Genomic DNA, 23,114 nt, shown 5'->3' on the forward strand with positions numbered 1-23,114 from the left:
GGCAATTGATGTCACGTTATGTTCGATTGAATTGATGTCAGCGATACAGTGGAATGTTAAAGATTTTAGTATCGGTAGCCATCACATGGTTATTGAAACATTGATAGGCAATATACAGCACAAGACTAAAAAGTACATTTACAACACAGCAAAAATATATGAAGAAATGGCTAAATTAGATCCAAGGGAAATCAAAACTGTAGAGGATCTACTCCCAGTAGTCAGAAGGACCTATAAAGTTAACAGAAAAAAAGATACGAGGGAGCCTAAATTCTGGTGGACCGACGAAGTGGAGCTAGCGTGGAAAGAAAAATGCATAGCAAGGAAAAAATTTAACTCGCAATCGAACCTTCAAAATCTTTTAGAATTAAAAAAAAGGCGTCGATATTCTTGAGGAAAAAGCGAGAAGAAACAAGGAAAAAAATTGAAGAGTTTCCTAAAGAATTGAATCCGTTCATTAGTTCCAAGGAATTGTGGTTAAAAGTTGGTAGATTGACAGGCAAGAGAGTTAGGGCGAAAGTTAACAATGTTATGTACGAGGATTCTAAGCTAGCTGAAGAATTCTTAGATCTTCATTTCGGCAAACATGATCCCCAGTTTTGGGAATGGCCAATTCCAGTTGCCACACAAGATTTAATGAATAAGAATAAATGGGATAGAATTCTAGCTAAAAAGAATAAGCATTCAGCTGCAGGTAGTGACCGTATTTCCTACGAAACATTGCGACACATCAACCCGGATGTGATTATCAACATAATAGACGATCTGAATAAAATGTGGAAGAGAGGTTTTATTGACGACACTCTTAAATCTATAAAAGTGGTAGCAATCCCTAAACCAGGGAGGGACCAAAATTTACCATCTGGAAAACGACCGATAGGCCTCATTCCTACAACCACAAAAATTATAAACAGTGCAGTATTAGAAGATCTCAATGCATTTATAGATAAAAATAAAATTCTGCCAGAAACATCATTCGGGTTCAGAAAGAACATGTCCACAACTACCTGTCTATCTTTCGTTGTTAATTCCATTAAAAAATATAAAAGAGAAAAGAAAATGGTTGCCCTTATCTGTGTGGATTTAAGTAACGCTTTTAACGCAGTAGATCCAAGCAAATTGGAAAATATTCTTATCAATCTGTGTGTACCAGGAGACATAATAACATGGATATCCTCGTTTTTGATAAATAGAAAAATATCCCTCGAGATAAGAAACTTAACGATTTCCAGAACGATCAGTAAAGGTCTACCCCAAGGGGATGTTCTTTCACCTACGCTATTCAACCTGTACACGTTAGAACTACATAAGATCGATCATAGTGCAATAAATCTCGTTCAATTTGCCGATGATTTCGGCATCCTAGTGACAGGCAATAAATTAGACGAATTGAACAGAAACGCACAAGAATATATGAACAAATTTGTCGAAGTGGCAGAGTCTTTGAAATTTGCTATCAATCCTGAAAAAACTAAAGCAATCATCTTCCAAGCTAGCAACAAAAAATTAACAGTCAATCTCAAAGGAACCCAACTAGAAACCGTAAGGAGTCATAAATACCTTGGGGTTACTCTGGACCGTTCACTAAGCTTTGGTATTAACACACGAGAAACAGTAGGAAAAATAAACGATAGATTAAACATGCTTAAAATAATATCTGGCACGCGAACTGGTTCACATCCTCAAACTATGAGCAATATATACAAGGCGCTCATGCGAAGCATCACAGAGTATGGTGTAGCTGTTCAAAATAACACGAGCAACACAAATAAAAGGAAAATAGCGGTAGTTAACAATCAATGTCTTCGCAGGGTGACCGGCTGCACAAAATCCACTCCACTAAATGCACTCATGGCAATATCAGGACAGCAACCCCTGAACCTGCGCCAGGAAGAAGTTGTTTGCAAAGAAATTGCCAGATGTATCAGTAGAAACAACATAGTAGCATACCAACTTCAAAATTTGAATGACACAGGAATAACACCAATCAATAGATACAGCTATCAAGAGATAATGTACCTCAAGAATAAACACACTTTCGATAAAATTACCAAGACCAAAAATTTCAATAAAACATCCCACATCGAAATTGCAACACAGTTGGAAGGAATAACGCTAACTAAAAAGAATATCAGCCCAAAAATTATGAAACAAGCGGTTTTGTTCACTATGCACAAAAAATACAGTCGACGCAGGAGAATCTTCACGGACGCCTCAAAAAAAGATAACATTTGTGCAGTTGGCATATACAATGAATGTGCTAAAACTAGATACTTTTATCGTTTGAACGACGAAACAAGCATCACATCTGCCGAAATTATTGCCATCAGAATAGCCATGAAGTGTATAGAGGATCAACAAATACCGGAAGCAGTTATATACACTGACTCAAGATCCGCCTGTACCATCCTTGGAAACACGTTCGATGACTTGCAAGGACCTGCTCTGATTGTAGAGATTCTAGAGATAGCACAGCGTTTTGGCACTGCTTTTCAATGGATTCCTAGCCACATCAACATTGAAGGAAACGATATTGCTGATGCATTGGCCAACATGGGACTGTCTGACACTGCTCCAGTTTTGAAAAACCAAATTTTTTTGAAAGATGCGTTCAATAAATTTGAAGAACAGAAGCTCGTAGAAACAAAAAGATGGTACGAAGAGTACTGCGACGCGCAAGGCACTCTGAAAGGGAAGACATTCAGAAAGGTTTACCCAGAATACTTGCCTACACCGTGGTTTCACAAAAAGGATCTTGAAGGACACGAAATTCGCCTCATAAACCGACTACTCACAGGGCACGACTACTCGAGATTTTGGCTGAACATCATGGAAATCGAAGACGATGGTGACTGTAACATTTGTCAGTCCCCAGAAACAGCAGAACACTCGATACTATTTTGTCCAAAATTTAACAACCTGAGGTCCAATTATTCATTCGAATTACGTTTTACATGTCTAACTGATTTACTGAAATTGAACGACAATCAGCTTTACAGAGAAGTTACTGATTTTGTCCAAAAAGCTAATTTAAAATTATGAACAATAAAACGCTAAGGTACTTGTACACATAATCGACCCGTTGCCAAGCAATACGGCTAGCCGTCTTGCTGACAACGTATGAAAATGGCCATATAGTCTAAGTCACTGGGCCACAAAATAGAAGTTGTCAGAGGATAACTTCGAACAGAAGAAAGAAGAAGAAGAAGAAGAAGGCCATTTGGATTTATTATCATTCGGCCTAACATCCTTTGGACCTAACAGCCTTCGGCTGGATAACCTTCGGCCGATTAACCCATTCGGCCTATTCGGTCTGATAACCCATTCGGCCCAACGTTCATCGGCTGAACTGGCTTGCGGCCTCATGGCTTTCGGCCGAATGACCCAGCCTAGTCGAGAACTGCAGTGATTTTTTATAAATCATGCATTAACACGCCTAAATGTATACTAGAATTTGAACGCTGAACATAAATAATTGTGGATGTGAAAACGCAAGAATATTTGAATTAAAAATTCAAATTCAACATTTTGGAAATTAAAATTTGATGATTAAATAATTTTCTAAAACTATCCAATTACGATGGGAGACACAATTATAGATGATTTGGGAACTAAAAATCTGAGCCAGAGTTATTGCTTATTGAAAGAAATATTAGCTTGAGAAGTATTTGAGTATTTTTTTAATTAAAACAATCCCGGGATAACAGGACACGCCGTTTGCTCCGGTCGGTGTTATATAAACGCTGCCAGCTACCTGGCGACCGGGAGCGGGACAGGAATGAGTATTCAAATATTCTATCGAAGCTTTGCGATGGTTGAAGGAAGGCAACGAAAGAGCTTTTGCTTGCTCAGCTGGACAGTGCCAAACCAGCTCGTGGGCTGTTCAGTCGCATTCTCATCATCCACTCGTCAGCCACATCCCCACAGAAGCTCAAGCTCTTACACAGCCTATTCCCCGGGTGGAAATTGAAACAAGGAGGAAACGAGGAGTTGTTGGATATTGGTTTCGGGATACCTGTAGCATTTTTGGTATTGATTCCGTCGTGACCGGTCAAGTGCTGTCGTGTGTAATCAATCGTCCGCAGAGTGAAAATGGCTTCCAATTTGAATGTCGTGTCACCGAATGTGCACTATAGTGATAGCTACATCGATGTGGATTACCAGTATCAGACCACCTCTGTCGTGAGCGATGGGCCGGCCGGATACACGGTAAGTGGCTCTTTTTTTTGCTTTGGTGTAATTTCTTTGCAAAGCTCCTAGCGTGGCTCCAGAAGATGTTGAGCCGGGTGAGATTACCTCACGGTAATTTTCCATCTTTCACGGTCAAGGACGCTGCACGTGTTTGGCTGCTGCCTGGTCAGGAGGAGGGCCAAAACAGAGAATCGATGGAATATTCTAAATTGTGGTGGCTGCGCTCGTTCAGAAGATGCACAGAAAATCGATAAATTGATACTATTTTTGGAATAGGCATGCCAGGTACATAACATGCGGGAGTGAGATGTGTTGCATTTCCTTCTAAATGAATGGAGAAAATGCACCTTTCTGTCTTCCCATTCAATAAATTTCATTTACATTGCCAAAAATAGTTCCAAATTTTCGATTTTCTCCAAACGATGAAAGATATTCGCAACCGTATGCGCTAGGCTGGGTTGGATGAAAGGGCGGCATAAGCTGTTCTCAACTAGACGAAAAATAATTCGGTAGTAAACAGTTGCTGCTTACACGAAGGTGCCAAAATTTGCACCAATCAGCGAAAATGTTTATCGATTCGGGCGATACATTCTCAAAAGTTGCTTAAGCGGTTGATGCACTTCGACAGTTGTTTGTTGAATTAAAAAAAAAAGCAAAAAAACTATGTTTCAATAATAACCTTTTTTCTTTGAGCGGCACATGTTTGCCAAAATTAAGGAGTTCAAAACGTTTAAAATTCTGTAAAAGATCTTCATTTTTTTTTTTTTTCAACTATAAGCGGAGTTGTGCAATCCGATTTTTTTTTTGTGCACCACCCATTCTTCCTTGTTATCACCTACTTATTCAAGTCACGGCTGATTCAACTTTTTCGAATATTTCACCACAAAATTTAATCCTCACCCGTCGCGTCGTTAGAACAAAAGGGGTCCGACCAATCCGACCACTCCTGTTTAAGCCACATCAAAATTCTCACAGCATTTCAAACGGTGTTATCACCGTGCCGTCCCGGCTCATCAAGAGGAAGAGCGTCTGGAGTGATAATCGGTGTTTTATGTAAATCAATTTGAAACTCGTTGAAATCGTTACCGGTTGAACTGGTTTAGATTTTTTTTTTTTCGTGTGCTCTTGTTCTTTAACTTCCTAAGTGGTTCCCACGACGATTCTAAGTTGTTCATTAACCCTCATGAGGTCTACAGGTTAAACCCCATAAAACCTATTTTTGATTCGTTAAAGAATTCACAGAAGTTTAGTGATTACAAAACAAATTTTGTTCTACGAAAAACTTCATCGTGGAGGACATATTTTTAACATTTTTTATCAAAAACTGCACAACCACAAGGGCTAAAGAACTTAGTTTTGAGTAGGGTGGTCGGATTCACCTTTTTTTTAAAATCCGGTATTTCGGTATTTGTAATTTATAAAACCGAGAAAACCGGTATTTTTCAAAGTATATCAAATTCATGAAAAGTTTTCGTCTAATTGCAGTAGAATTTTTAACGCTTGGTAATTTTAATGCTTGCTCAGATTTTTTAACGCTAGATTTTGCATCATTTTCAATTTGAAAAATAAAATGTTATTTTGCCATTAAATTATCCTTTTGTCATAAATCTATCATCACCCTCATGATAATCATAATATTTATCATCGATATTTTATTATTATAATTTCACATTGAGTTTGCAGAAATTATAGAAGTTTTATATAGTTATCGACGAGTTTTTATCCTAAGTCCCGTAGAACAGTATTCAGATTCAAGAAAAGATTTTTAATTAAATACTAAACTTAACTCAAAACACTGTCACAAAGTTTTTGGTTGACTCACAAAATTACAGATTTATTTTTTATTTATATAGTATTCCGGGCACCCCACGTTCGCCAGATCACGCTCCACTTGGTCTAACTACCTCGCTCGTTGCGCTCGTTGCGCTCCCGCTCGTCTTGTTCCTACCGGATTCGTAGCGAACACCTGTTTCGCAGGACAATCGTCCGTCATTCTCGCAACATGTCCCGCCCAGCGTATCCGGCCAGCTTTCACCACCTTCTGGATACTGGGTTCGCCGTAGAGTCGCGCGAGCTCGTGGTTCATCCTTCGCCTCCACACTCCGTTCTCCTGTACGCCGCCAAAGATGGTTCTTAACACTCGTCGCTCGAATACCCCGAGTGTACGCAGGTCCTCCTCGAGCAATATCCAAGTCTCGTGCCCGTAGAGAACCACCGGTCTAATGAGCGTCATATACAGGTTACACTTCGTGCGAGGGCTAAGTCTTCTCGACCGCAGTTGCTTGTGGAGTCCAAAGTAGGCACGACTTCCGCTGATAATTCGCCTCCGGATCTCACGGCTGGTGTCATTGTCTGCGGTCACCAGTGAGCCGAGATAGATAAAGTCTTCGACTATCTCCAGCTCGTCGCCGTCGATCGTGACCTTGTTATTACTGGACAAGCGGGTTCGGTCGGTCTCGGATCCGCAGGCCAGCATGTACTTCGTCTTGGACGTATTAATCATCAACCCAATCCTTCCTGTGTTGAAGGCATATGGTGGTCGGTGCCACAAAATAAAAAGATGGTTATTTGTTTTAATTCAGATTATATTGGCAACATTTGACCCATTTTAAAAAAAGCGTGTTACTCACAGTTCTGCCTCGTCGAACGGTTCACAATTTTGCGACATGAACACAGTGACTCCTTTGCATTCCGAACCTCGATCCGCCATTGGCGCGAAACTCGGAGCTAGCTGGCTCGCTCCTGCCGTTTCCGATGCTGACCTCATTGCGAAATGGCACTGCGGAAGCTGCACCGTCGTGGATTGGCCAGTTACCCAATGGCCCCGACAATTCGGGAATGACTCGCAGGCCGAATGGTTCCACTTTCGCCGACCTGGCTTTTCCGCTTCCAGGCACTGTTGAACGGTCCATGCTCCGACTTTGACCACTGAGGAGGGACCAGATGGGCTTTTCCGGTAACGATACTGTAGACAGCCGCCTTGGCTGTTCCGGTCTCGTGGCTGCTGAACGACCCGACTGTTGATATTGCTGCCACCGGGTGCTATCACCTTCAATTTTCCGATTCCGTTGCGAATCGACGGACCACCTGGCTGTTTTTGCGTACCACCACCGAACGCGGCCGTCCTGGCTTGGCCGACCTTGATTGGACCGAACCGTACGCTTCAAAGTTCGCATCTCGACTCCCCGGCAGAAGCTTCGTGCGCACACCTGCCACTTTTTTTTCCGGAACTCCCTCTGACGTCTGTCATTTTCCACCACAGCCACTGCCAACTTTTGCGAACCGAAAAATGCCCAGTCAGGAGATTTCATCCGACAATGTGTCCGATTTCGGACGAATTCGGCTTGTCGGCGTGTCAATTCGGCTTGATCTTCGACTGAAGTTTTTCAGTCAGGGTTTTTAGTTTGTTAATCCGATGCACGCTAGCAAAATTTTGCTGAGAAGTGGGTTTTTATTAAAAAATGTTGCCAGTTCGCTCGTGACATATCAAATCGAGAGAGACAATATTCAATATTAATACAAATGCAACACCTGCTTCGCGTTTCAGTTTGCGGTAGATGTCTTCCACCGCCGCAGATGACCTGCCGACTATATCAATGTCATCGGCAAAGCAGATAAGTTGACTGGATCTGTTGAAAATCGTGCCCCGCATTTCGCCCACCGCTCGTCGAATAACACCTTCTAGCGCCACGTTGAACATCATGCAGGATAGACTATCACCTTGTCGAAGCCCCCTGCGCGATTCGAATGAACTCGACAATTCACCCGAGATCCGCACACAGCACTGCGTTCCATCCATCGTCGCCTTGATCAGTCTGATCAGCTTCCCGGAAAAGCCGTTCTCGTCCATTATTTTCGTTACGGTCGATCGTGTCGTATGCGGCTTTGAAGTCGATGAATAGATGGTGCGTAGGGACTTGGTGTTCCCGGCATTTTTGGAGGATTTGCCGTAATGTGAATACCTGGTCCGTCGTTGACCGTCCCTCCATGAAGCCGGCCTGATGACTTCCCACAAATCTGTTTGCTTGTGGCGTTAGGCGGCGGAGTAGGATTCGGGACAGCACTTTGTAGGCTGCATTGAGGATAGTGATCGCTCGGTAGTTCTCACAGTCCAATTTGTCGCCCTTCTTGTATATGGGGCATATTACCCCCTCCTTCCACTCCTCCGGTAGCTGTTCTATGTCCCAGATCCGGACTATCAACCGGTGATGCAATCGGCCAACTTGTCCGTGCCCATTTTGATGAGTTCAGCTGCGATGCCATCCTTCCCAGCCGACTTGTTTCTATTCAGCTGGCGAATGGCTTCCTTAACCTCACTCATCGTTGGGAGTGGCTCCTCTACGTCGTTGGCTACGCCGGCGATGTACCTTCCCCCACCGTCTTGATCTCCTGCATGTGCGCCGTTCAGGTGTTCATCGAAGTGCTGCTTCCACCTTTTGATCACCTCACGATTGTCCGTCAGGATGCCTCCGTCCTTATCCCGGCACATTTCGGCTAGCGGCACGAAGCCTTTGCGGGATGCGTTGAGTTTCTGATAGAACTTTCGTGTTTCTTGGGAACGATGCAGCTGCTCCAGCTCCTCGAGCTCCTCCTCCTCCAGGCGGCGCTTTTTCTCCTGGAAAATCTGGACTCGCTGCCCCTTCCGCTGTCGGTGATTTTCCACATTTCGACGGGTGCCTCTTTGCACTACTGCCGCCCGCGCGGCATTCTCTTCGTCCATCACCCTCCTACACTCCTCGTCGAACCAGTCGTTCCGTCGAGTTTGCTCCACATAACCGATGACGTTCTCCGCAGCACTGTTGATGGCTGTCTTGATGGTATCCCAACAGTCCTCGAGAGGGGCTTCATCAAGCTCGCCCTCTGCCGGCAGCGCTGCTTCGACCGATTGCGCGTAGTCTGCCGCGACCTCAGGTTGCTTCAGTCGCGTGATATTTAACCGAGGCGGGCGCCGGTTGCGTGTGTTGTTCACTACGGAGAGTTTTGGGCGCATCTTCACCATCACCAGATAATGGTCTGACTCGATGTTGGCGCCTCGACAGGATCTGACGTCGATGATATCCGAGAAGTGCCGGCTGTCAATCAAAACGTGGTCGATCTGTGATTCCGTTTGGTACGGTGATCTCCAGGTGTACTTGTGTGGGAGGCGGTGCTGGAAAAAGATACTACGTACGGCCATTCGTTTGGAGGCGGCGAAATCAATAAGTCTGAGGCCGTTTTCGTTGGTCAGCTGGTGCGCACTGAACCTTTCAATTGTCGGTTTAAATTCCTCCTCCTGGCCGACCTGAGCATTAAAATCCTCGATGACGATCTTGATATCATGTTTTGGGCAACGGTCGTATTCACGCTCCAGCTGCGCGTAAAATTCGTCTTTGTCGTCACCGGTACTTCCGAGGTGAGGGCTGTGCACGTTGATGATGCTGATGTTGAAAAACCGGCCATTACAGATTATTTTTGTCTAAAATACGGATGTTTTCCCCGCAACCTAGGTCGTGATCGCATTAAGTTTGCCTTTCCAAAAGTAAAACGAACAAATGGAAATAAAAATCTATTAAAAAAACCAGTCAAAATTCAGCAATAAATATAGTTGTTAGGATCTGATCTATACGCTCTTTGTTGCTATAATACTGTTGCAAATTTATAAAAACTTTGTTACTGCTTTGTCTGGAAAAAGAAAATGCTTCAACAGCGTTAAAAATAAAAACTACAGAGTTTCATCAATTAACTTGAAAATATTGATAGAGAAATTTCATACAAACTTTCTAACATGTGTTTAATGCTGACTCTGTTCAAACATTTCATGTTTTAAAACCAAGTAGGAAGTTTCTAATCTACGCCCGGCAACGCTTAGAACAATTTGAAAAATTTGGCCTATTTATAGATAATACATTTTTGCATCTTTTGACCAAATTCCAGTTTTTCAATGAAAATTACAGTGATTATTGTGATGCAATCTTAAATTTCTTGTAGCTGTTTTGTTTTTTTCAGTCATTGTACACTTGTACAGTAGGGTGTCCCAAAATTGCATAACTTCTGGGAATCTGGGGGCTCACCCTCCAAATGGTAGATTAGGATGTGCAGAACAAACTTTTGTATGGGGCCGACTAAAAAAAATCATGTTTAGAGGTTCCGCAAGCGCGATTTTTGAAAAAAGTCCACTTTCAAAAGATTTGATTCTAAATAAATTCTGGGTCCAAAACCTTTCATAAAATTTATATACTTTATATTTTTTTAATTTCGTTTGAGTTAAATGCTATACGTGAAAAATGAAAAATGAACCAAATTTGTATGAAAACTATTTTCAAGAAAACAAATTTTTTTGGTCCAAAAAACTTGCATTCAACTGACCAAAATGTTTACCAAGCGTAGAATATTTTTGATACCAATGCCATCAAAAGATGCGGATTTTTGTGCACTTAAACTTTGCTGAACAAAACATGTTGATTGTATCATACTGTGAAAGGCCATTCACGGTTTAATCCTTAACAAAAATCACAATTTAGGATATTTTTTGATTAATTTATCACATTTGTCATAATAAATACCTACTTTAAAATCAAAATACTTGCAAAAAAAGACATAGATGGTTTAAGGGAGTCATCAGAAGGCCATATGCCATATGCAACAAACTTTGTTTTTAATGAAAAATGATGGGAACGAGATTTACAAGGTGAATCTATGATTTAAATTTTGATGCTTTCTAGCCTGACTGGTGACTGAATTATGAAAATATTTATTTAAATAAATTTGGTGATTATCCGAAAAAATATTTTTTTATCAACAGTGTTGATAATAAAAGCAATATAAAGTTTGTAGATGATATTATTAAGCCAATCCGTTATACTGGGTAAAGTTTTTTACGGCATCGAAAAATGTAAAAATTTGTACATCTATTGCTCGATGTCATGATCATTCTTTTTATCATTATTACATTGTACATACATGTTTAAAAAAAAATCGACTTTGAATAACTTCAAAATAAATTATTGTAGCTGAATATTGTCTGTGTAACAACTTTGGGTCACGACAAGCATTCTAAAAATATAAAGGGTTGAGAAATAAGAATGTTTTAGCGGAAAAAGTGTTTGGGGTCATTTGAAACCCGTGGCGGCATAAATAGGTTATACGTATACCAATTGTCGGTATGTTTAGTATTAACCGAAAAGTACGAAACTTAAAAGCATGACACTCCAACTTTCAGAATACCATTGACTTGTGATGAATTGACTTGTCAAGTCAGTCCACCTATTGCAACGTTGATAAACATTTTTCTTTATGTCAGATTAAGTCTAAGTGTTTTTGTTCACAAATTGTTTGAGCAAACTCCGATAAATATCCGTAAAACGATTGAAATTTCAAACTCTGAAAAACTCCAAATCCAAATAAAAGATAAAAATTTGCTGCAATGTATTTTTAAAATGAAGAACATACTCCTATGTAAGAAGCTATAGAATTACATTCGAAATTAATATAAGCTTTAAAAACGTTACCGAAAATCGAAAAAAAAATTCTTAGACAAAACATTAAAAAGTATTGATAAACATGGATTGATGTTAAATTTTACTTTATCAATACATGAACAAGTTTTAGTAAATTGGATTGATATTGATTTTTAAAACTGAGGATTCTCGAGTAGGCTGTGGTTGAAAAAGGAAATTGTTGACAGAAGCTCCGAAAAAAATGAAAATTTAAAAACAAGTATGAGAGTTGTGAAGTATTATGAAGATTACGATGTTTTAGAAGCATAGAGTTGCAGTTATAAAAAAAACAAGATTGGATTAGAATTACCCAAGAATTGACCTCAGTTGGTCCGGGATGGAAGATTTGGACCTACTGAAACAAACTCTGAAAATCTGACGAATGTTTTTTATCATTGGTGAGTTCGTTTCATGTTATTAGATACAGAGAGTCAAGTGGAAAATGACTGAATCGTGCCTGATCCCTTGAATTGGTTTTAAATAATTTCGTTCATTTTTTCATGTATTTAAAGTTTAAAAATATTTTGAATTTTCATAACCTTACCCTACATAATCATAAGAAGCGTTTGGCAGGGAACTGTTCTAATTATCAGATGCTATGTTGAAAAAAATGAAGAACGTAAGTTGCATGCATACAAGTTTAGGCCATGTTGGTGTCAGAAGGAGAAGAAGATTGATATTTATTTTTAAAAATGATACCTAACCAATCACTCGGAATGTTTAGCCGTTGCATTGTTTAATCATTCTATTCTAGCTGAATCCCAAGTCACACCACTCGCTTAAGATGGCATTTAAATTTCCATAACACACCCTCTCTCGTATTTTGCAGTTGGAGGTTCCCCGGTTACCGGCCGACAATGCATCTGTTTTATTATTCTTTTTTTGCACTATTGCCCGTTTGATGATAAATAAACACCTCCTACAGAAAGAGCCCACCTGCACCATATTCGATGCCTTATCCGACGATGGTTGCCAATATCGTCACGATATCGTACGATGTGCTGAAATTTGAATCATCGTGCGATTAGCTGAAAGCGTTCTGGCGGTCTTATCGCTATGCATGAAGGAGGTGTGTTCGAAATGTAGGACTTTTTTTTCTCTTGTAAGCTTAAGATAGAAACATATGGTGGGTGTTTATCAACAAGAACTCGATATAAGAGATGCACGTAGTAACAATCAGATATGAGCCTCTTCAAAAACTTTCGAATCAAAATTTTGGGGAAGAGATAATAACGCTTGGCCTTTCAAAAGTCAGATATTGAAAGCACATTTAATTTTTACGAAGAAGGTTTGTGGTTTTCGGAAAAAATGTTGGAAGAACCCTATGCGCGAAAGTCTACCATTATGGGCGAACTGTTTGCATCACGAATGGAATAACTGCAACATACGCGTAGCTAGACGGATGCCCCGCACGGAAGCGGTTGCTGAACATCCATCGAACGATTCTTATCGTTCGACCAAAAAAGTAGCTAGATAAGCAAATTGAATTTATTGAAATGAGAGTCATTCAAATGAGAAGAGATCCTAAAGAAAAAAATCCTTTTGAACTTGTGACTGTCTCAAAACTGTTCGACAATGATGATATTCAAAAAAGTTCGGTTTCCTTATCGCCAGTATTTCAACGGAATAAGTAGAAAAAATTTCGCCGACAGAGATTAAAATATTAGTGAATATGTATTACCTCGCCCTAACCAACCAGGAATTGTTGTCAAATTTAGTTAAACAGTATTCTGCAGCTTCCAGGAGGGAACACTAGAAATAATTTGCACCTTTGCAAACCTTTGCAAAAGTTTGAAAAATTGTAAACTTCGAAATAACTGGAAATGGGCATATGGATATATATTTTTGTGCAAAATATTATTTTGAGTTGATTGCTGATGAAAAGCTTTATTTATGGTTTTTTTTCAAAATTTGCAGATTTTATCAGACATACAAAAAGACAGTCGAAAATAAATGTTTATTTTAAATTTCCAATCCAACCGAAATTGTAAAAGTTTCATATTTAATACTTTCATACTTTTCAGGTTTAAAAATTGTTTTTTGGAACAGTGTCGAGAAAATGGACTGTTTTCAATTGTCGAATCAAAACAACCTCTACACATCATTTTTCTGAGTCGCCCTCTTCAGGATAGGTCATCATCTACTGAAATAACCACCGGTTTGAAAAAATATTGAAAGTTATGTTTGTTTTAGAAAAATGTAACATTCAGTTTTTTTCTTGGCGCTAAGTGTCATGGCGGTTATTGTTCAAGACAAAAATAAAAATTTCAAAAATTTCAATAGTTTTGTGGGAAGAATATACCCAAGAAATATTTTGCAAAATAGGATCGTTTTAGTTTTTGATCAACGAGGAAATGAAATTCCATGCATTTTTGCCGTTATTTCTTTTTTTTATTTGCACCCTCTTTGCTGTTATCTTCCCATTGGAGCATATATGATCCACCTCAAAACCGAAATTTTTCAACTGATGCTTCAACTGATGGATCATGAAAGTACCCAGCCAACATGAAATCGTAAAAGAAATCATCGCCGAACTCGTATATGGATTCAACTCAAATCGGAATCGTAAACGTGTACACTTAACATTCGACCATATCGTAAATTCGTCGTAAAAGATGTTTAAACCAAATGAAGTACGACTTTATTCACGAAATGTTGGATGAAGTCGTATTTAGTTCAACCGATGTCAAATGAAATCTTATAACCATCACATAAGGTTTCTTAAGACGCATTTTATTCGTACATTAATTACTCTCGTATCTAAATCGTAAATGACTTCAAATAAATTCATAAAGAATACCACGTAAGCATCGTCTTTCGTATCTTATGTACATTGTATAGAATGCCACATTAAAAGGCAAATTAACAAAGCCACAAGTGTTATTATAATCGTATAACCGGTCACTTTACCCACGGTATAAATTCATTTATTGATATCGAATCAGACTCGTATTACCAGACACATACTCCGACATCGTGAATCAAAACTTCATCGTATATCAAGCGGACATAAAATGGCATGTGTGTTCGAATTGATGCATTTTTATTATCGTGCCTGAAATTTATCCAGTGAATTGGAAAAATGTGTGAGTTGAAGCTACTAAAGTGAACATAGGATGAAATAAAAAAGGTAAATTTAAGTTAAGGGAAAATAAAGCTGAGCTTAATGACAATTTTATTTCTCAAACAGGTACATTCATGAGCAACCGGCCCGGAAAAAGAAACAGCCAACCAAGGAGGAAAGATAAGAAGACATTCCAGATAAAAAGACAATGCTAGTGGCGCAATTTATAATTGTAATATTTATTGCAATAATTTGAAGTGTATTAATATTGTTTTTGAATAAAAATCAATTGAATATATATCAGGAATTCGTATTTCTTTCTAGAATCGTATTTAAATCACAATAATACACATAATATGCTACATAAAGTGGTTCGCAAAATCGTTTTACGCTCCATATCGTACAAGACAACATAACACCTCGCATAAAGTGTCGCTTAGACAATCAATCGAATGTCAAATTACTCCACATCGTAAAATAGTACAGCACACATCCTATAGAGTGTGACTTAAGTTGTCAATCGATGTTCAAAACTCTGAACATCGTATAACACCGTAACACACCTCGCATAAAGTGTGACTTAAAACGCCAATTTATCATCAGATCGCGTCAAGTCGTAAAAGGGTAAAACAGACATCGCATAAAATGTGGTTGGAACTGTCAATCATCCCATCATCGTAAATGTGTGTGAATCGAATGGTATAATGTAACGTACAACATTCCAACAATGCGACATAACGTATCAAATTAAATCAAACATCGTAACAACATCGTATATTGTATTGTCGAAGTCGTAAACCAGAAAATCATCAAATCATGTACGTATATCGCCTCCACTTTTGGTAGGTATATGCTTTTTTCAAACATTATATACGATGATTATTATCAGCATAGATGTACGTATATCTTTTGATATACATACCAAATTGTTGGCTGGGTAGGCTAAAATAATCCATCTTTTGTTCTAGAACTTTAGTTGTTAATCAATATTTCTATTTTGAAAACGTGAAAAACCTCGTGGGAAGAAAAGGGTTGATTTCGTAGAATACAGTTTCATAATTTGATAATTAACACTTGAGTTGTGATTCTAAGTGTAGCGCACTCGCAGCAAGCGAGAAACGAGATATCTCGTATTTGGTCCGCAAGGTGTTAAGCAGGCGTGGCATGGCTAGTAACAGCTTGCCTAGTTGTCGCCATGAGCGTCGAGATTTAAAATCTCGTATTCTTAAGATAATTTGGTTGCTTCAAACGTCATGTGCCAATCGAATTTAATAAAATTGAACTTCAACAAAAAAGGTTAAGTTCGATACAGAAGTATGTCGAGAAAATGTACATGGTGGATTGAGTTTTAAAAAGCTGACTACGAAAAAGAAGAAAAAAAAAGGTTTTTTTTTTGTTTTTAAAAGATAAAAGAAAAGCTGAAGAGCCATTAGACTGCCCCAAATTTGTATGGAAATTTCAAAACCTGTGAATAGTTATGCGCTGCAGGCTAAAATTGATCCAAGGCCGAATACAAGATCTTATGCCAAATTTGGGCCAGATCGCATCACAGGAAAGAGTCGCTCAACGAGCCTGAAGTTTGTATGGGATTTTGAGACGTTTTGTTCGGGAGAAACATGAAAAAAACTGTTTTTCATTATTAAATTTGGTTCCCTTCGGCCGATTTCTTTTGAAAACGGTTTTTCTTGAAGCCTAAATGTTCGATAAGAGTTAGGATAAAAAAGTTATTAGGCTTCAAAAATGAGCTAACATTTTCAAGGGTGATATTCATCGCTGTTAATAAGTCGGGGCGGTCAAACATATTGACGCCTCATTAACAGTGATGAATACCACCCTCAAAAAAGATAGCCCATTTTTGAAGCCTAATAACTTTTTTATCTTCACTCTAATCGAAAGGCAGTCTTTGGATGAAATATTTGTCCTAATAAGGGCTTTAAGAAAAATGGTAGTCAAAAGACATCAGCCAAAGGGAACCAAAGTTATTGATGAAAATCAGGTTTTTCATGTTTCTCCTGAACAAAATGTCTCTAAATCCTATACAAACTCCAGGCTCGTTGAGCGACCCCTTCCCGTGACCCTAGAATTAGTTTTAGCCTTCAGTGCATAACTTTTTAAAAGTCGGGTCATATGGGGATCTATAGAATTTGGTTTTGGTGCTAAAAGTATTTTAAACTACTAAATTGAATGAACTGATCAAGCTTTGTTGACATTAGGAACTCCAAGTTGCTTGGGAGATATTGCAAGCAGTTCCGTTAAGGCATAATCAGCTCAAATTTTTTTCTTCTTATTAGTACTTTCCAGTTCTATCAAAAAGTCCTGAAACAACTCAATGAAACTGTACAAAAGACTGAGTCGATTTGGGGTCATTTTTGAATTTTTCAAACCCTGGGGTCTAAAAAGCTTTGTCTTGGTCCAAAACTCATCCTTGATTTTTTGTAGAATTTTTAAGTAACGTTTACATGAGTAAATTTGAACTTTCAGGTTTGTATGGGGAAATTCATTATTTTGTACTGAAAAATCAACATCATTTTTGTTCCTCTTGTGGAACCGAGCCACCTGATGGTTTTGCGCCAATATATAAAATTCCTAAAGCAAATTTTCCGCTGAACAACTTTGTGGAAGACACTAACTTTGTATTTCATTAGACAAAAAAGTTATTAGCTGTTTAACAGGGGTATGTCTTTTCGCATTGATAAACGATGAATTCAATTGACATCACTGCTGAGTGCCTAGCGAGGTGTTTCATGACTACTTTTCATGAAATACTTCGCGAGGCTTGAATAGTGATGTCAATTGAATTTATTGTTTATCAATGCGAAAAGACATAGTCCTGTTAAACAGCTAATAACTTATTTGTCCAATAAGATACGAAGTTACGGCTTTCAACAAAGTTGCTCAGCGGAAAATTTCCTTTAAGAATTTTATAAATTGGCACAAAACCATCAGGTGGCTCGGTTCCACAAGAGGAACAAAAATTATGTTGATTTTTCAGTACAAAATATTCAATTTTCCCATGCAAACGTAAAAGTTACTTAAAAATTCCACAAAAAATCATGGGTGAGTTTTGGACCAAGACAAAGCTTTTTAGACCCCAGGGTTTGAGAAATTATAAAATGACCCCAAATCGACTCAGTCTACTATACAAATAAACTGCTAACTATGCAGTTACAATTGGATACTTATTGTATTTTCTTAAATTATTCTTTACAGGTTCGCCCAGAAACGACGGAGTTAAGCATCCGCACGGAACGCCAGGTGCCCCGACTTGGGCTGATGTTGGTGGGCTGGGGTGGCAACAATGGATCTACCTTGACGGCCGCCCTGGAAGCAAACAAGCGTGGCTTGGAGTGGAGAACGCGCACTGGAGTGCAGAAGGCCAACTGGTACGGTTCGATCACACAGGCATCAACCGTCCTGCTGGGTACCGATGCCAACGGGCAAGATGTGCACGTCCCCATGAACAAAATGATCCCCATGGTAAACCCGGACGATATCGTCGTCGACGGGTGGGACATTAGTTCGCTGAACATCGGTGAGGCCATGGTGAGGGCGCAGGTCCTGGATGTGCAGCTGCAGGATCAGGTATACAAGAAGATGTCTCTGTTGAAGCCGAGACCATCGATCTACGATCGTGATTTTATTGCTGCGAATCAGGAGGAAAGGGCGGACAACGTCATTGCCGGAACTCGATACGAACAGTACCAGCAGATCGTTAAGGACATTCGAGATTTCAAAAAGAGTTCTGGCGTCGAGAAGATTGTTGTTCTGTGGACGGCCAATACGGAACGATTTGCCGAGGTTAGGGAAGGCTTGAACACTACGATGTCTGAGTTGGAGAAATCTTTGAAGGAGAATAAATCAGAAATCGCTCCGTCAACTATTTTCGCCATGGCAGCTATCGCCGAAGGGGTAAGAATATTAGATTTTTTTTTCCATTTTCAGATCGAATAATTAAAAAATATACCAATCAAATATTGTCATCTTTGCAAACAGTGCATCTACATCAACGGGTCACCGCAAAACACTTTCGTACCAGGGCTTATCGAGATGGCAGAACATCATGGAGCGTTCATTGCAGGAGACGATTTCAAATCGGGGCAAACGAAGCTCAAGTCAGTGTTGGTCGACTTTTTGGTTTCCGCTGGTATCAAACCAGTTTCGATTGTCAGCTACAACCATTTGGGTAACAACGACGGTAAAAACTTATCCGCCCCACAACAGTTCCGGTCTAAAGAGGTATCCTATCGGTAGAATATTTCCAGAAGCTTTTTACTATAAATTCGGATCGACTTTTACAGATTTCGAAGAGCAACGTGGTTGACGACATGGTGGCTTCGAACAATATTCTTTACAACAAGGAAGAGCATCCTGATCATTGTGTGGTAATCAAATATGTACCCTACGTTGGCGATAGCAAGCGAGCCATGGACGAATACACCAGCCAGATTATGCTCGGAGGACACAACACCCTGGTTATTCACAACACATGTGAGGATTCGCTGTTGGCATCACCATTGATCCTGGACCTTGCTATACTCGGCGAGCTGTGTTCTCGTATTCAGATCAAAAAGAAGGCAGAACCCAACGCTCAGTACGTTCCGTTCCGCTCGGTGCTGTCGATCCTCAGTTACCTTTGCAAGGCTCCACTGGTGCCGGAAGGAACTCCCGTAGTCAACTCTCTGTTCCGGCAACGAACGGCAATCGAAAACATTCTTCGAGCATGCATCGGGCTGCCTCCGACTAGCCACATGGCTCTGGAGCACAGAGTAAGTTTCTGAGCGATAGTTTGTATTCAAAACAACTAGGTAACTATCTTTCCTTATATTCCACCAGTTTAACCTGAATGTGGCCAGCGTGGAACCTCCAGCAAAGAAGAGCAAAATCGCAAATGGCTCGAAGGCAGCTAACGGCACAAATGGAGTGCATTCGAATGGCAACGGCGTAGTTGAAGTTGATTGCTAAAGGTGCTAACATTTCATTCAAAAAACCAACAAAAATAATACTTAAATCAATTACCGTGGGAGCACGTAAATTGATCATCAATAATCTCATACAGTTAAAAGTTAGCTGGTGAGAACGGTTTAAACAGACGGCGCATTTGGTGCCAAAAGAGTTATGAAATTTGGAAATACCCTTTCTGAGTATAATGGTTTCGTAGCAAACTACAAGAAATACGTGCAAAACCTTTTTGAGAAAAATCGTTGAAGTTTTTCGTAGATGTACAAACAAATGATTTTTTTAAGCGATGGCGACCAGATCCAATAAAATAATCCAACTTCCCCGGTGCTCTGAAAGTACATACTTAAATGTACCAAGTTTACAAATGTTTTACAATCATATTCAAGCATTCTTCGGAATAATCAAAATATTGAATTGCATTTTTTGTACCCATATAGATCCAACTAGATTAAAATCCTTTAACACACCAAACAAAATTGTGCATGTATATAGATGTAATCTTATGAATATACAAATAAATGTCCTTAAACAAAAATACGATGCATTTAATACGTTTGTTTTTTTTTTTCGTCAGTAAAGGGTGATACAGTCAAAATTTGGTCAATATCAACTTGACGTATATCTTTCAATTTTGCATTTAAAAACCTGAACACCCCTCATTTTGAAGGTGTGTGTGTGTGTAGAATATTGCTGCTATTTTGATTTTGGAATTCACTCTTCAGTAGTCAAAATGCCGTCCAAGGAAGAAGAGCAGCGTATCCAAATTTTGCTCGTGCATCGCGAAAATCCGAGCTACTCACACACAAAGCTGGCAGAATCGCTAAAAGTTGCCAAACCAACCGTTACAAATATAATTAAATAAGCTGAGTGTATCGTCTACAACCGTGCATCGCGCCAAAAAACGAGCCGGACTATCGACTTACAAGAAGGTAGTGACTCCAAATCGCGATGATAAACAAAATACGACGGCCCAAGCGCGATCCAGGAGGCTGTACACGACGATGCTGACAAAGTTTGACTGCGTGGTAATGAACGACGAAACCTACGTCAAAGCCGACTACAAGCAGCTTCCGGGACAGGAATTTTATACGGCAAAAGGAAGGGGAAAGGTAGCAGATATTTTCAAGCACATGAAACTGTCAAAGTTCGCGAAGAAATATCTGGTTTGGAAAGCCAAGAAATGTCAACCAAGAAATTTACGTGAAAGAGTGTTTGAATAAACGTCTGCTGCTTTCCTGAAGAAACACGGTTGTTCCGTACTGTTTTGGCCGGATTTGGCATCTTGTCATTACGGTAAAAAGGCCATGGAGTGGTGCGCCGCCAACAACGTGCAGGTGGTTCCCAAGAACCCTCCCAACACGCCAGAGCTCCGCCCAATTGAGAAATACTGGGCTATTGTCAAGCGGAACCTAAAGAAGACAAAAAAAATCTGCTAAGGACGAGCAGCAGTTCAAGGCAAACTGACTTTCTGCGGCGAAGAAGGTGGACAAGGTGGCTGTACAAAATCTGATGGCAGGGGTTAAGCGTAAGGCCCGGCAATTCGGATTTGGAAAAGCGGAAGCCTAACTGAATAAATATTTTTCCTGAATTTTATACTAATTAAACTTGAAAAAGAAATTTAATTTGATTTAAACGATTTCACCGATTTACACGCGTTTTCCACTGACCAAATTTTGACCATATCACCCTTTACCGCAAAAAATTACAAGAATCAAAAATCTCAGCATAAAGTTGAAGTGATATGAGATCACTGTGTCTTTTTTGGAAGAATTTCAAAGAAAAAAAAATAGGCGTCCTTGAAAATTTGCCACATTATTGAGGATTTTCTCCTCTGGTGGTGTAGAACCCAATCTTCTTTTGAAGATTCATGAACATAATACACGAGCAAAATTTTCAAGTTTTCGTTAATATTTTTTCCTAAGAACTTCAAATTTTACATTTTTTAGCTTAGTAGTGTTAAGATTCCTTCAAAAATAAATGAAATCTTAAATTTTTTTTGATGAAATTGATTTTTGATAAATTTTTTTCGCTAAATTGTTAAATTTCGAAAAGTCGAAAATTAACAATAAAAGTTATCTAGAGCAAACCTTTAAATTGATTGGCAACACTGTAGCAAAATAACAAGAGTATTTACGGCAATGAAGGTGTATTTTTTATGATAATTCCTATCCAAGATAGAATGTAGTTTTTAGTTGAGTGATGAAAGTTACAACTCAATCATTCAACAACATATTTTCACTCTCATGATTCATTTGTACTTTGTTGTGTTAATAAACTAAAAGTGTTTCGGAAATGGGAGTCACAGCCCCAGCCGCTGTCCTAAGATCGCAGAAGATCGTACCGTCAGCTATCGGCAGCTCACTTTGAGGACGAGGCTCTGCACAGACACCGTACGAGCAAGATGTGCTGTTTGCTGATAGCGGCTGATATTTAAAAATAAATGTGCAATAATAATAATCATCGTAAATTTTTTTCATTTTTCAATATTTGAAACTTGAATTACATTAATTACATAATAAATTTACAAAAAACCGCCAATATCCAGAATGAATTTTCACATTTTACATCACGATGTATTTTTACACGACAATAAGCCGGTCCATTTTCGTGCATCGCTTTCGATCTAAATTTACACGTCGCGATAGAATTTTATATCGAAAACGATGTTCCGAGACCCGTCCGTGTTTCAATCTGGGTAGGAATGCGATGGGTTTCTTCATCGCTTCCTATCAACATTGAAACGGCGCGCGGCAAAGAATCACGCAAGTAGTTCAAAAGCTGTTCACACAACAAAAGCCCTGCTCACATTTTCACCAACTATTCAATTTCTTCTACCCAAAGCGCTCTAGCTTTGATCTTTCCACCTATAATACTTTCATGTTCTTTCTAAATATTCTACCTTGAATTTTCACAACTCGCCGAAATGCCAAAAATTAAATAGGAAACATTATTAGCGAAAATTTTGCTTGTGTATTTTGTCGCAAACCTTTAAAAAAAAAAAACCCCCCGATCGATTGTTTCCTTGATAGGGAAGAGTCTCCTCTATAATGTGGCAATTTTCAGATATGCCGATTTTTTTCTTTTAAAAGGTACAAAAAAAGACACCGTGAGATATGTTATTTCACGAGGAGGTCGGAAACCAGTTTCCATTGTGAGCCTTGTTTCGACTCTTTTTTTTTTCGATTATAGTCGTTTTAACATCTTTATGTCATTCGCGACTTATATCAACGATGAAGTTGGCGGACAACGTAATTGAAAAACTTATCCGATACAACTGTGATCGATGTTTACTCTTGGGCTCGAACTCACGGACATCGGCTCAGAAAGCAACTGACTTGCCAACTGAGCTATATCACAAACCCCTGTTTCGACTCTTAAAAGAAATATAAAAATGAATAAAAAGCACGGTTCTCTTCAATGCAATA

At 39.2% G+C, this 23,114-nt stretch overlaps 2 protein-coding genes across 3 annotated transcripts; one reads left to right on the forward strand and one right to left on the reverse strand.

Moving 5' to 3' along the window:
* Positions 1-3,841: 3,841 nt before the first annotated feature.
* On the forward strand, positions 3,842-20,224 carry LOC129747954 (inositol-3-phosphate synthase). The gene is made up of 5 exons (XM_055742387.1): positions 3,842-4,209; positions 17,941-18,639; positions 18,724-18,966; positions 19,029-19,496; positions 19,564-20,224. Exons 1-5 carry the CDS (start codon positions 4,093-4,095, stop codon positions 19,690-19,692), a joined length of 1,656 nt encoding a protein of 551 aa, XP_055598362.1. The 5' UTR covers positions 3,842-4,092; the 3' UTR covers positions 19,693-20,224.
* On the reverse strand, positions 5,997-7,440 carry LOC129747955 (uncharacterized). Of its 2 annotated transcripts, none has more exons than XM_055742388.1 (2): positions 6,822-7,440; positions 5,997-6,704 (listed from the first exon to the last, which is right to left on the reverse strand). In XM_055742388.1, exons 1-2 carry the CDS (start codon positions 6,956-6,958, stop codon positions 6,092-6,094), a joined length of 750 nt encoding a protein of 249 aa, XP_055598363.1. In that variant the 5' UTR covers positions 6,959-7,440; the 3' UTR covers positions 5,997-6,091. The 2 variants fall into 2 exon arrangements, with proteins under 2 accessions (XP_055598363.1, XP_055598365.1); XM_055742390.1 differs by having other exon boundaries at positions 5,997-6,708.
* Positions 20,225-23,114: the final 2,890 nt, after the last annotated feature.

The sequence above is a fragment of the Uranotaenia lowii genome, chromosome 2 (genome assembly GCF_029784155.1).
Source record: "Uranotaenia lowii strain MFRU-FL chromosome 2, ASM2978415v1, whole genome shotgun sequence".
Classification (NCBI taxonomy): Eukaryota; Metazoa; Arthropoda; class Insecta; order Diptera; family Culicidae; genus Uranotaenia; species Uranotaenia lowii.